At 31.8% G+C, this 13,633-nt stretch overlaps 1 protein-coding gene across 2 annotated transcripts in view; it reads left to right on the forward strand.

The window, feature by feature from the left end:
• Nucleotides 1-13,633, forward strand: part of LOC110029941 (protein EI24 homolog) — a 22,134-nt gene that overhangs the window by 5,689 nt on the left and 2,812 nt on the right. The window contains exons 3-10 of one of the 2 annotated variants that reach the window (XM_020732441.1): nucleotides 1,159-1,309; nucleotides 3,148-3,200; nucleotides 4,797-4,931; nucleotides 5,060-5,123; nucleotides 5,293-5,378; nucleotides 5,490-5,572; nucleotides 5,743-5,819; nucleotides 6,993-7,108. In XM_020732441.1, the coding sequence (XP_020588100.1) occupies nucleotides 1,159-1,309; nucleotides 3,148-3,200; nucleotides 4,797-4,931; nucleotides 5,060-5,123; nucleotides 5,293-5,378; nucleotides 5,490-5,572; nucleotides 5,743-5,819; nucleotides 6,993-7,108 (765 nt within the window). Of the gene's footprint in view, nucleotides 1-1,158; nucleotides 1,310-3,147; nucleotides 3,201-4,796; nucleotides 4,932-5,059; nucleotides 5,124-5,285; nucleotides 5,379-5,489; nucleotides 5,573-5,742; nucleotides 5,820-6,992; nucleotides 7,109-13,633 lie in introns of both variants that reach the window. The other variant, XM_020732442.1, reaches the window with a different exon arrangement.

A 13,633-nucleotide genomic window follows, 5' to 3' on the forward strand; every position in this document is an offset into this window, starting at 1 on the left:
ATATATATATATATATCTATATATATATTAAGATTTTTTTACTTTCTTAGAGTAAACTTTTGTTTGAAGATAAATAGCGCTCAACCCTTTATATTTATTGAAAATCAATTTGAGGGAGTAAAATGGTTATAGGGAGCGCTAAAGAAGTTGCGAAATCATGAGCTTCACCCTTCAGCTCTTATTCCTATTTTGTTCTTTACCTTTTCTTTTCAGAAGAACTATCCTCTCTCTTATGCTTGCCAAACAAATTAGCAATAGTATCCTCCTTTGGAATGTTTATCATATTCTTGGGAACTTCTGCATACTTCTAAGGAAGAGGTCGTAAGAAAGTTGAGTAGGAGGAAGCAAGAACAAATGTCTGAATCAAGGCTTATGTGGATAAAATAACTTTGCATCAATAAAAAATTGTACATTTAAAGGCTCATTGCGTAATCATTTAGTACATTTAAGTCTTTTATTCTTTTCACACTAAATCATTAATGTATCAGAGAATTTGAGAACTAAATATTTATAGCCAAATAACCTTATGGTAGAATTCATTATATTATTCATGCCAAATATATGGAAGACCAAATTCGAATTAGCATATTTCACAGTCAATTCTTCCTAGATGATGATTTAACCAAGTCAACTTAGTAAAACCTCCATACCTGCCGTACAGATGACTTCATCCACTCAAGTGATGAATAGCTACTGGTCAACCTAATGATGAATAAGAGCTCATTAGTTGGACACAAACTAGCTTACATACTTCAATCTAGGAGACAAGTTCACTGGCTAGGTACCCTGTTAAGTTATAGATAATGCTACATGACTATTGTACTTTTTTTATATGAAATATAAATATAACTACTTATACAGCGTAATAGGCACCCTTTTAAGTTATAGCATCTCTCTCTCTTTCTCTATCTCTCTCTTTTTAAAGTACACTTGCCTAGGTAGTGTGAGTTCACGGGCCATCTTGGGTTCTAACATTATGCACTACTTTATCTTGCTTCAGTCGATTGTAACATTTAGTACTAATTGGAGCCATTTATTTGACTTTTTTTTATCGTAGAGCTAATCCGCACGAGTTTTTTCACTGCAATGCTACTGTTTTAATTGTGCATTTCAAAAACTCTTGTCGCTCTACAATATTTTATGTTTCACTTTCTACAGTTTGTTTATGTTCAATTCCGTGGTCATACCAACTTTGTTATGGATTTTGCCGAGTGAATGCGGGCAGTTTGGTTCAGAGCACTTATGTCAGAGTGGAACGGCTTTGGCACTCTACTCCTTCACACGTCATGTGCTTGTTGAGTTATTCTATGTAAGTGAATATGTGTCTTTCCTTTCTGTATTATAAATTAAAATGTTGGTAGTGACACTTTTTTTGGTCACTTTCTTGAAATGCTTTTTCTAATAAACTTCTTAATTATCATTTTATGAATCTTGTAACATGATAGAAAGAAAGGGAATCTATCAATGCCTTCTTCTATGGTACTGTGTTTTTCAAATAGCTTTGTTCTTATGTTATTAGATGAATCACTCCACTTGCAGCAGTATAAATTATGTTTTCTTCCAAGAGATATAAATGGTCATCTTGTTTTGGCATGACTTTTTGTATTTAAAAATGACCATTATGCTCAAGAAAGCACATCTTGTTTGAAAATTAATATCATCATTAATTTTAATCACATTTGGTGTTATTAAAAGTTAGCTATCAACTGTTTATGTCATTTATTTTCAAGAATGATGTAAACAAATTTTTTGCCCACTGAATTTATATTCTTAACCTTGCTACTAGCATAAGACCAAATATATTAGTTATGGAAATCATTGAATCCTCTTTGGGGGAAAAAGAAAGGACTACTTGCACTAGATGTTTAGTTGGCTTGAGTAAGGTCTAACTATTCTTTGAACTTGCATAAATGGCATGTTTCACTATTGTAAAATGACCATATTTTTTGGATATTAATAAAACTTAAAGCAAAAATTAAAGAGAACAAATGCAGTAGAGATCATAAGCACACGACACAATTTCATGTTGTTTGGATAGATCCAACTGTCTTCTAACACATAAAGATCAAATTGCTCCGTTAAGCTTCAAAAGATGTACAAGAGAGAACATACATAGTTGGTGTTAATGATAAAGACACTATTTTGTTTATGCTAGTGATTATGAGAGAATGCAATCATTTGCTACAAACATGAGGGTTAGGCGTGGAAAACAAGATTTTTCTACTATTATTATCTGCCCCTTTTTGTTGTAGGAGACCAAATGAGAGCTTCTCTTTTCCATGACCAAAATTTTTACTTTTTGATGGTAGTGAAATTACCAACACTTCTTGAATTAGAGGAAGATATCCATTTTTTAAGCACCTTAAAAACCCCTCTTTTTCACCCCATTTCTCTTTATTTTTTTGTGATTGTGAAACCTTTCTTCTAAGACTTTATAGCAATAAAAAAAGAGAAGATTTGGAGACAGTTTAATTTATAGCAAAATTCCAAAGATATTTTATGACCTTTCAAAATCAATAAAAAATCTGACAGGCTTTTTAAAAGTCAATAAATTATTTCTTCAAGATCCTTACAAAAACACATGATCTCCAAAATATTCCGCTAGCTCATAAAAATGGGTTATTCATAGATTTTCATTTAAAGAGCTTCAATCCTATCTTGTGGGAATTTTATTATGAGAAAATGTTAGCGTAGAATAACATGTGACTTTATAAAATATTTTATTGGCATTATATTATATTCATTTTAAAACCTGCAATATTTATTTAAAAATTGTTCTAAAGCTGTCAGCCCAAACTGCAGCGTAATATTTGCATCCCCCTTCCTGTCTCTCTACGCCTCACTTACACCAGCCAATAATTAAAATGTGAAGAAATTTTCAATGGTTTTCAAAATAACAATATGGGTCCGAATTATAGGCTTAAATATTTGAGAGATGAAAGTGGTATTTGCAGGGAGGGTAGTAACATTTGGATATTACCTGCATTTGAAACAACATATATCCATCTCATCAATAATTTGTTTTTGCATTTTGTTTCTGAATTAGTTTCTCCATCTCTAAGTAATTCATGATTGATTTATGCTTTTTCTTATTCTCAGATATTCACCACTGTGTTTGTATTAACCAATGTTTCTGTTGCCTTTCAGCTTTTCTGGTTCTATCCACTATATGGATTCAGCATTATTCTGAGCAACATGTGGTAGGTTGTCTTGATGCTGGTATAGTCAGATTTGATTTACTTTCTGCTGCTGGATTGCTTCATCATTATAAAGTTTGTAGCTATGCCAACTTCAGAATGGTGTTGACTTAAAAAATTTTCCCATAAAATATATCAACGACTTAAAAAAGTTTTCCATAAGAGATATCCACTAGTCCTTAACTAGATATCGGTGTTCTTTTCCTCTAAGACATGTTGAGGTTAATCTCTATCTTTTTATAAATTTCTACTAATATTTCCATATCTATCTTTTTATAAATTTCTACTAATATTTCCATATTAAGGAATTTAATCAAAATCCCTAGCATTAAGATTTTTATCCAGTTCAATCAAACAAGTAAAAGAACATCTATACTTCCTATGTGGTTCTAATAACAAATTAAGGACATGTTTCTTGTCCATGAAAGATTGACTGTTGGATTGTCAGTATTAGGGACTTTCTTTGATTATAATCATAGAACGTTATGTTGCAAGAGCAACATGATGCATTGACGACTGATTACACTGTACAAATTTCATGATCTTATTAAACCTGATCCTACTTATGTGCATTAAGCACATTATTTGTATTGCTTTACAATTGTTCTAGTTGTTGTAGATGGAGATTATTGTTATAGGTAAGCCATTAATATCTTAAGCTTTGTTTATTTTGCTTGCATCGGGGAACGTGGTCCAAACATGATTATTTTGTCACCATGCATTTTACTACTTTGTTTATTTTGCTTGCATCGGGGAAGATCCAAACATGATTATTTTGTCACCATGCATTTTACTTTCTGATAAGCCTCAGAAACGATGTGACTTAAAATGCGTTGTTCTCTTGTAAGATTATATTTATTTTCCATGATGAATTAGTGCATAATGTACTTCATTTCATTATTATCATAATCATTAGCATTATCTCAACTATTTTGGATTGGTGTACCACATTTGAGTACAAAAAAGTTGATACAAGAATGATTTTCTTCTATATCATATATAAGTGCTCCCTTGAAAGTTAGAAAAATGTTAAAACTCCAGCATTTTCGTTGCTGCAATTTTGTCTATATTTTCAGAGATGAACTAATCCGAACGGTGCCATTTTTCCTTTGAGAACAAGATAAAAAATATTATTTACTTGAACTACTTATCGTTTTAAGTTTTCAATGTATAAGATCACAATTTGGCCGATGACTTGGCATTAGTACCATCTGAAATGTTGCCTCCTCTTTACTAGAATGGTCTTGCGTTGGGATGGGTGCCGGGTGAAGAATTATACTTTTTCTCAGAGTCATGATTTTAGTTCCATAATAGCTTAATTTTCCCTCAAGTAAATGTTACTCATTATGATAAGGGATTTAGTTTTTGTTGCACCTTAAACTGGTATGTTATATTTTGTTAGTTAGTCGTAGTCATTTCTTAAGCTTCGTAACATACGTATTTGATGATGAAGGCATAAAATATGTTTGATTTAATTTATGAGCATAAAGATTTGCTTTGTTCTGCTTGATGTCTACTTTGATATAAAAGCATTTTGAATCCATAAAACCCATTTTTTTCTTTGCCCAACTTTATATACTGTTTTTTCCCCCAATCCAGGTATAACAACATTGCTAGGCATGCTTTTGAGGTTCTCAAAAGTAAAGGGTTGCATCTGGCAAAAGTTCCTGCAGAAAGATCTTCATCTGACAATCAGAATGGCATGTATTCAAGCAGACCTAGTGGGCTTGAGGGGTCAGTTTAATATTATAAACTGAAAGTCCAAGATGGAAGAAATTTCTTCAGTTGAAATTAATATATACAAAATTAAGTTAGAATTATTTTCTTACCTTACTCAGAAATCTGTCTCATTCATTCAACAGGGTTGTGCTTGGAATTGGAGAACAATTATATTCATTACTTTTGTTAAGCTTTTTTTTCATTGAGGTGCAGTAATGTGCATTTTTGTTTGAATTTGTTCATGCATTATCGATGATTTAAATAATTGATAAAATGTTTTATGTTGCATGGTCAATGTCGAGCTAATCTTTTTTGTTTTTGTTTTGTTTTGTTTTTTTATAGTTACATTGTAAGTGTTTTCTTTTTTAGATTTCAGGTTGTTGCAGCTCTGCTTATACCCTACATTGGCACAGGAATTAGTTGTTTGCTCAATGCATGGATGTATGCATATTACTGTTTTGAGTATGTTTCCTACTTTTGTCAGCTTCCTGTGTTATAGACTTCAGCATAAACAGTTATGTATGATATTTATTGCTATATGTCTTTAATTCATTTGGTGCTTTATGTTCCTAGGTATAAATGGAATCTTTCTGAACTGAGCTTAGACAGACGGCTCGAGTTCTTTGAAACAAACTGGGCCTTTTTTGCAGGATTTGGTATTGATTCCTAATTTAAGTTGATTTTATGGACATATGATATAATGACATGTATTACTTAATTGGACTTAAAATCTAAATAACCATGAAATATATAAGCATACTTTGTTAATAATTTTCATGTTACATATCATCTAGGCTATTAACATTTTTCTGCTGATTAATTTCAGGAAGTCCTTGCGTGCTAGCAGTATGTTTTTTCTCTCGACTTGTAAGCTATGGAGTTATGGCTATGCTTTTTCCTTTGGTATGCCCTTGTTATTTTTTCACCATCTGCTCGAAATGAATCGCATTCATGCACCTTTTTGATTGTAATGGCCGTGGGCATGCATGGCTTCTCGGGTGACTGGTTGTTCAGATTAGGTTACCTTCAAATTTCTGATTCTTACGTCCTTGTTTGAGCCATGAGCTTTGGCCAGTTTAGTGCATCCCAGGCATGTTTTTTTTCATGCCTCTAATGTTTCTGATAAAGTGTTTTAGCTTGATCCAAGCCAGTCTACAAGCTTACATGAAGTTTTCTCCTTAATTGTTATCTTTGTTAGCGAGACTCTGGCTTGGTCTTCCTTAGCTTTGATATTTTCAATTTTTTAAGTTTAACTTTTGTTCCCAAGAGTTGCAGTATGTTGACTGATTTATTTTTTCTCGCTTATTTTGGTTTCATCTCTCTCTTTTCTTTTAAATTCATTTTCGGCTTTTCCAAGTTTGCCAACGTCATCATCAGCCAAGATTGTGCTCTTCAGTTGTCTTGATTTCCAAGTATTGCAGATGTGCCATGGCTTAGTGTGATGACATTAATTCCTTGCTGGATTTTATCTACTGTAACGGAAGCAATGTGATGGGAATCCTAAACCCACTTTATGAATTTGATTGGTAGAGCCTGATTCAAGCTAGAAGTCTTCAGATGGACTTAACGAATTTGACTAGGGATGCTTGAATAGTCAAGAAGTTTCATAATTTAGGCAGGCTTTTGCTCAATATAGCTAGTTTAAACAATATTTAATTGTAATTTTCTAATCATGGGCATCATGAAGAAATGGTAGTTTGAGTCATATAAATAGTCTCACTGCAAATACAGAGCTAAGATTGTGTACTTTAACCATTCTGAGACCCTTGCGTGAGTTTAATGTAATTTATATGCTATTTTTATTTCTTGCAAGCTCCAATTATTCTTAACATTTATAACTCAAAGAATCTCAAGTAGGGGCCTGTATATGGAGAGCCAAAGCCAATATGCAAGTCAATGAAATGTGTAGTTAGAACTGAATATTTCCTTTGCACCTTGGATCATATTTATTTATTCTTTTTTCTATTGTTGTTGCATAGTCATTGTTCTGGATTTATAACTGCATTTCTTTCTAACGGCGAAGCTGTGCATTTTGTGTTAGGAAACCAGTCATTTGATTATCTGGTATTTTGTCAGTTTGTATTGACAGCAGCAGGTAGCCAAGCAGAGCAAGTTATTGATTTTATCAGAAGAGACTGGAGTGGAGGAGGACCTGGAAAATTTCCAATATTTTATGCAGCAGACACACTGTCGTAAGCAATCCTTTACTTCGTAGTTACCTTCATATTGATATATATTAGTCGTAGAAGAAAATAAAAAAGCTTGTTTCTCCATTGTTTGACAGCAACATTTTAGTTTTTTCTAAAGTTTTGAAGTGCTCTTTGCATGCTCATTTCTTTAATAAATGATATTTTTGTGACAATTTATTGATTTGTTAATAGGTCTAACATGCCAACCAAAGCATTTTTTTTTTGGTACTGGAGATGGTGAAAGTAATTATTGAGAAGAAGGTTTAGTCACTTCTAGAATTGGAGTGTGAAATCTGAAATATTTCCTTTTTTTTACTATGAAGAAAAGAGCTTTATAATTTGTACTTTATTAAGTAATAATTAAGAGTTAGACATGGATCTTGAGCCTATCATGTTAGAGGCATTGAAGATGATGATACTTGGATCTTAGTCAAAGATAAAGGTATCATGGAAAGATAATTATGATACTTCGAGAAATGGTTAAATATAAGTTGAGGAAGAAATATTTTCAAAATAGCATAATAAATAGATAAATGAGATAAATTCTAGATATGTTCATCCCAAAAAAATATTGCCGAGATATGATTGATATTTTAGTTTTGTTAACAAATACTTTTGATAGAATTTTAAAAGCTATAAGGATTATAAATTACAAAATATTCAATAATTAGTACTTTATTAAGTAATAATTAAGAGTAAACAAGATGTTCAATGGTGTGGCAATTATAGAGGAGTCAGACTTATAAATCATGCTATGATGTTATGGGTGAGAGTAATGAAGTTTAAATTTGAAATGTTTATCATTGACATTGTAGAATCAATATAGTTTTATGTTAAGAAGATGTGATATGAATGTTGGTGTTGAGGAAATTAATAAAAAAATACATTGAGCAAAATATCTTTAATTGATTTTTATTTATCTCGAGAGGATATATATGACTAAATAGTACAAAAGTTGAATTGGTGCACATAATTCTTTTTATAGGTATATGTTGTAGTTAATGAATACATGCATGGCATAGCATTATTTAATATCATCAGTTGTAAAATAACTAAGGAGTTTCTAATAATTAGATATAGATCAAGGACCAACATTATGCTTTCATCATTTTATAGATATTCATAGTGAGATATTGTTATGTTTTTTTTTTCTTAAATAGGTGCATTTCTAGTCGACTGAACATTTGTTGCACTATTTGGAAATATAAAGCAACGCAAAAATATTTAAAAAGATAATGGATTCAGAATTATTGGACCAAGGGCTTGGCAAATGATGTCAAATTTTACTTAGTGTTATGTTATTGATTACCAATCACTACTATTAGAAGAAAAAGTGATGTTTGGTTGTCGTAAATTTAAGTATTTTGGATCTATTATGCAGAAAAAGATTATATAAGTGATTTATAATCTTTGAAGTTAAAATTAGTTGGTTAAAATAGAAAATGCTAAGGAGCAAGCTTTAAAATTGCACAATTGGATATTAAGACATTTTTTCTTTGTAAGGTAGGGCATAAGTCTCAAGACATTTGGAGGCGTTAGCCTCATGCTCAAAAACTTGTGTATAGGAAATATGCTATAGAAATTTTAAATTATAAAATAACAACTAGCATATTAACACATTAAATAATAACATATTAAGAAGTAACAAATTACATAAAAAAATGAGTTGCATGCTAACATCTTAACATCAAATCTTGAAATAAGAAGGATTATATAAATATTAAACTATCTAAGTAAACTAAGATATCAAGGCAAAATACTCAGAAGCAAAGCCATAACCAAAATAAGTTCAACTATTTATTTTCTACCACTCATATTATCCTTCATTTAAGTTCAACAATAACAATCCACTGACATTAAAATTTTTATTTTTAGAAGTTTTCATCAAAAAGATCACTCAATGGGTCTTCATTTGAATCATCCATGTGATAAATTATTTTCTCTTCGCCTCCTCCTCAATTGTATCTATATTCATTCATACCTCTTCATTTTCATTGAAGTGATGTTTTCTTCCTTATCAATATTAGTCAATAAAAAAATGGTTAAAATTTATAATAATGGCTATGTTTATAGTTAGATTTTCGTTTACTTCAATTTTCATGGATATTTTACTGGTGTTGGACTAATTTTGTCCCCATAAAAAAGTGTTAGTATTAAGTTCCTCTTTTTACAGATTAGATGGTGCTTCATTCTCATCATTTGATAGCGTGCATTTACAAAGTAAAGGATCCTTATCATATTTTAAAGCTTATTTTTTAAAATTTCTTTTCCGTATTCTCTAGTTGTATATAATATAAATGAGCGGGTACATCTTAAGCTACTAAAATGATTTCTTCTTCTGTATGAATTGGACTATATGTAATATAATTTTGTTCACAACCTAATGATGAGCATATAAGACTTAATAATACTTTTATAGCAAATCATTGTAGCTTCAACATGTTGTCACCAAATTGACTCCACCGTTGAATTAAATTTGAAAAAAATAATAAAATTGGCAGATTTTTTTTGTTTTAATTAGTAAATAATAAAAATTATTTGAAGAATATTTTGCAACTGTATCTTTGACTCGTACTTCAAAGCATCCTTATTTCTAAATGGACAAGTTGCATATCAACCTTCTTCTGCTCAGTTGAGTCAACTATCAACATATCCTTGCTGTGATACAAGTCTAATTTGAACTCAAGGTTAATCAACTTAATTTTAACATATTGAATTCATGGATTAAAATAATATTTCACGACATACAAATGATGATGAAGTCAAAGTTCTCTCTTTTCAGCAATAATTTTTTATATCTAATTGTGGTTGAATTATTCTTTAAATTTAGAGCAATCTTTTGTAAATGAAGCTCATAACTGGCTATTTTGTTGAATTCATCGTCCTTAAAACTTGAACTAGTAGTTTTATTGTTAATATTGCATGATTAACACTTAACCAAAATCTCTCCCTTAGGACAATCTTTTGTACTCCTTGCCCTTCAGATTTCTTTGCCTAAATAAAATTAAGACATTATGTGAAGGTGAACATATATTACAAAGATTTTTGTGCTTTCAACATGCTTTGTAAAGTCATATAAGCTATAGTTATTATTATTTTTTTAAGTTTCATTAATGCCAAAATTCGTAAGTGATTGTTGATGAATTTTGTTATGTTTTTTGTTTTGACCAAAGCATTCTTTTGATGGGCAAGTCACCAAGTTTTTCTAAAATTAAACCAATAATATATGCCACACGCTTAGGGTCTGTTTGGGGCAACTGCAACTTATCGATAATCTGCTGATAAGCAGCTGATCTGGATAAACTGCTGATCAGCAACTGATCCAGATAAGCTGGCTCGCTATTTGGTTTGTGTGTTTGGAAAATAGATGTTTTTGGAAAAATAATCATTCTGTCTCTGTGCAGTAAAGCTATTTGCAACAGAACTGTAAGTGATGAATCAATCAAAGAAGCGATAAAATGAGAACATTCTAATGTGTAGTTTTTAAAGTGCTCTAAACTTTAAATTTCCTCAAAGACAAATGCACGATACCACATATTGCATATCCAATTGAAATTTAACTAAAAAAATGCATAAATAATATGATTTATGTGGTATGCATGTAAATCTTCCTTTTCATAATAATATCACACTCCTAACTCCTAAGCATATATGTTAGCAGCAATTATATAACAATGAAATTATAAAGCGTTATGCAAATTATTTTAACATTCATACCCATTTAATAAAACACTTTTTACAAATAAAAAAAAGTCCTGACGTAATATATAACTACAACGATACAGTAATAAATCAGAGACGAGCTGAAGCCGATAAGGTATACTGTAATTCTTTGTTCTCTTCCCTCTCCCTCAACAGCCTTGTCACTACATGCGAGCTACGTTCATGCTTGCCGCTGCAACAGCCCTCTGGCCATGTGGCAGCTTACCGTCGCACGGCTTAGAGAGGCCTCTCACGCTGAAGTGAAATCCTCCTATTCTTCTCACCGACCTTCATCTGGTCACCATGGGCAAAGGGCATCAGAACTCTTCATTTCCGATCCGAGCCGTCGCGGTGGGCTCCGATGAACTCAGTTTTTCACAAACGATCGATGAGGTTATTATTTCCTCCTCTTCCGAACATTTTCCTTCGCCGACTGCGAGTTCTATGAACTGATCGCCCTCGCTCGGGGTTTCAAGGGCGGCGGGATGAAGTCACAGGAGCGAACGCTAACCGCGGGATCGATTTTGCGGCCGCGTTTATTAAATAAATTCAAACACCGGTTTGAAATAAGTTGTCCGAACGTGATAAACAAACAGGAGGGTGATGTTTTCAAAATGCCGCCCTCAGTTATAAGTTGCCCCAAACGGAGCCTTAGTCTTTTGCATATGTTGTCTCTTCTCCATTAATTTTTTTACTAACTGCTCTATAAGCGCTTACATTATCTATAACAAGAAGTTGCTCTCCAATATCCTCTAATCAAACTTATATTGCTGCTCTCTAGCCCTATTGTTCAAGTTGTTACAAAAAGTCCAAAAATGTAGTCCGTCTCTAAGCTTATCTGATGCTTAAATAGATTTTAAGAAAAAAACGCTGTAGGGACTATTAATCAAATTGTTAGTTAAAATTTTATTTTTGACATAAAATCAATTGTTAAACATGATCATCACTCTAATTTATTATAAATTTTCTTAATCTTCTTAATGCTCACTTCAGTATTGTTTAGTTCCTCTTTTAGCTCTTTAAGTTCTTAAATCATGCATAGATGGTGGTCTCAAGCATTGACCATAGGAACCTATTACACGATCATGTTAAAATATGAAGGAGAGTTTGCCACATTGAATATGTCGACATTTTTGGAGAACTTCCCAATATTTATATAGGCACACATGCGTCTCTTTAGCACTTTTAGGAGACAATTTATTGAGATTCACATTTATCATGTATTGATCTATATGTTCTTTGGTACCTCTACATAATATCTATGGCAAAATAGATGAATGTTTGCCACTAGGCTTGCTCTCATATTTAAGACCCAATTTTTACTCTAAGGTCAAACTATTGTTGTGCTAAATACTTTGATAAGGTGGACTTTTTTTTATAAGCACGGTTTCTATTAACAACCTCCTTAGGTATATTTATACAAGATGCAACATTTTGTGAGAGCTTGAAAGGTGCTCTTTCATTTATGTAACACCCTCTTCACAATTTTCTCGGAATAAGTGCACTTCAGATAAGTATAAATAATCATTCCCTCCAATGTCATCTTATATGTTATACCTCCATGCCATGTCTTTTTTATCAAATAAAGGCTTTTCCTTTACTTCTACCCACATTTTGTAATACTCTAGAATGAAAATTTTTATGTAAAAATTAATACGTGTTCATATAAAAAGGATAGGAAATATACAAATTAGGTAAATTTTGTTTAGTTTAAAAAAGGTTTAGGAATTGTCACAAGAAGATAAGAAAAATTACGATGTTATGATAATAGTTGCAAAGGTTTGAGTCATGAATAAATTGGATCGTCCCTAACTACTTGTTTCTGCGATTTGGCGGTTTTAGTTTTTTGGGGCTTACATGTATCTTTTTTTTTTGGATTTTTTGTGTGTTGTACTGTATGGGGAGGGTGCGTTTTTTTGAGCCCACTCATACAACCTATTTGTAACTTTTCTATTTTAATATATTAGCCCTTGGGTTTTTTAAATATATATATATTTTTTAGAAAAAGTCCAATGGCTAATATATTAGAAAGTAAAAGATAGAGATAGGTGTATGAGAGAGCCTAAAAGAAGGCCCAACTCACACAATACAACACACACAAAATCCCAAATAAAGCAAATGTACATAAAGATAAAAAATTAAAAAGCCAACAACAGACGCATAAGTGCTAGGGACGTCCCACTTTAGTCCTCCATTTTCCTCTAGTTCTCGGAAGGGAGCTGGCTAACAAATTTGTAAGGGGCGTACTATTACCCGAAGTAACCAAAGTATCATTCATAAATTTCTTGAGCTTATGTAGGTCTTCATTCTTCTTCTTCCTCCTGGATGTATGGACCCGTCATTCTTCATCCGAGAATTGACTCATCTGATTAATGGATTTGTCCAAAGGTGGCCAGACATGTGTAGGTTGTTGCACGTCATGATCCTCATGAGACTGAGTAACATTAACATTTTGCTCGGTCAATTAATTTAGTTTTGCCATTAAGTTTTTTCCAAGATGCTTCCTGCATCAAACCATCCAGCACCATGGTTACATAGCGTGGAGCGTAGTTATATATGGATTTTTTTCCTCTCCAAGACTTGTCATGATTTTTGTCCTTCCTAAAAGATACATACGTACATACGTACATACGTACATACGTACATACGTACATACGTACATACGTACATACGTACATACGTACATACGTACATACGTACATGTACATACATACATACATACATAGATAGATATATACATACATATATAGATATATACATATATACATACATAGATATATAGAATACATATATATATATATATATATATACATATATATATATATA

Source organism: Phalaenopsis equestris, unplaced genomic scaffold (genome assembly GCF_001263595.1).
Source record: "Phalaenopsis equestris unplaced genomic scaffold, ASM126359v1 Scaffold000613, whole genome shotgun sequence".
Classification (NCBI taxonomy): domain Eukaryota; kingdom Viridiplantae; phylum Streptophyta; class Magnoliopsida; order Asparagales; family Orchidaceae; genus Phalaenopsis; species Phalaenopsis equestris.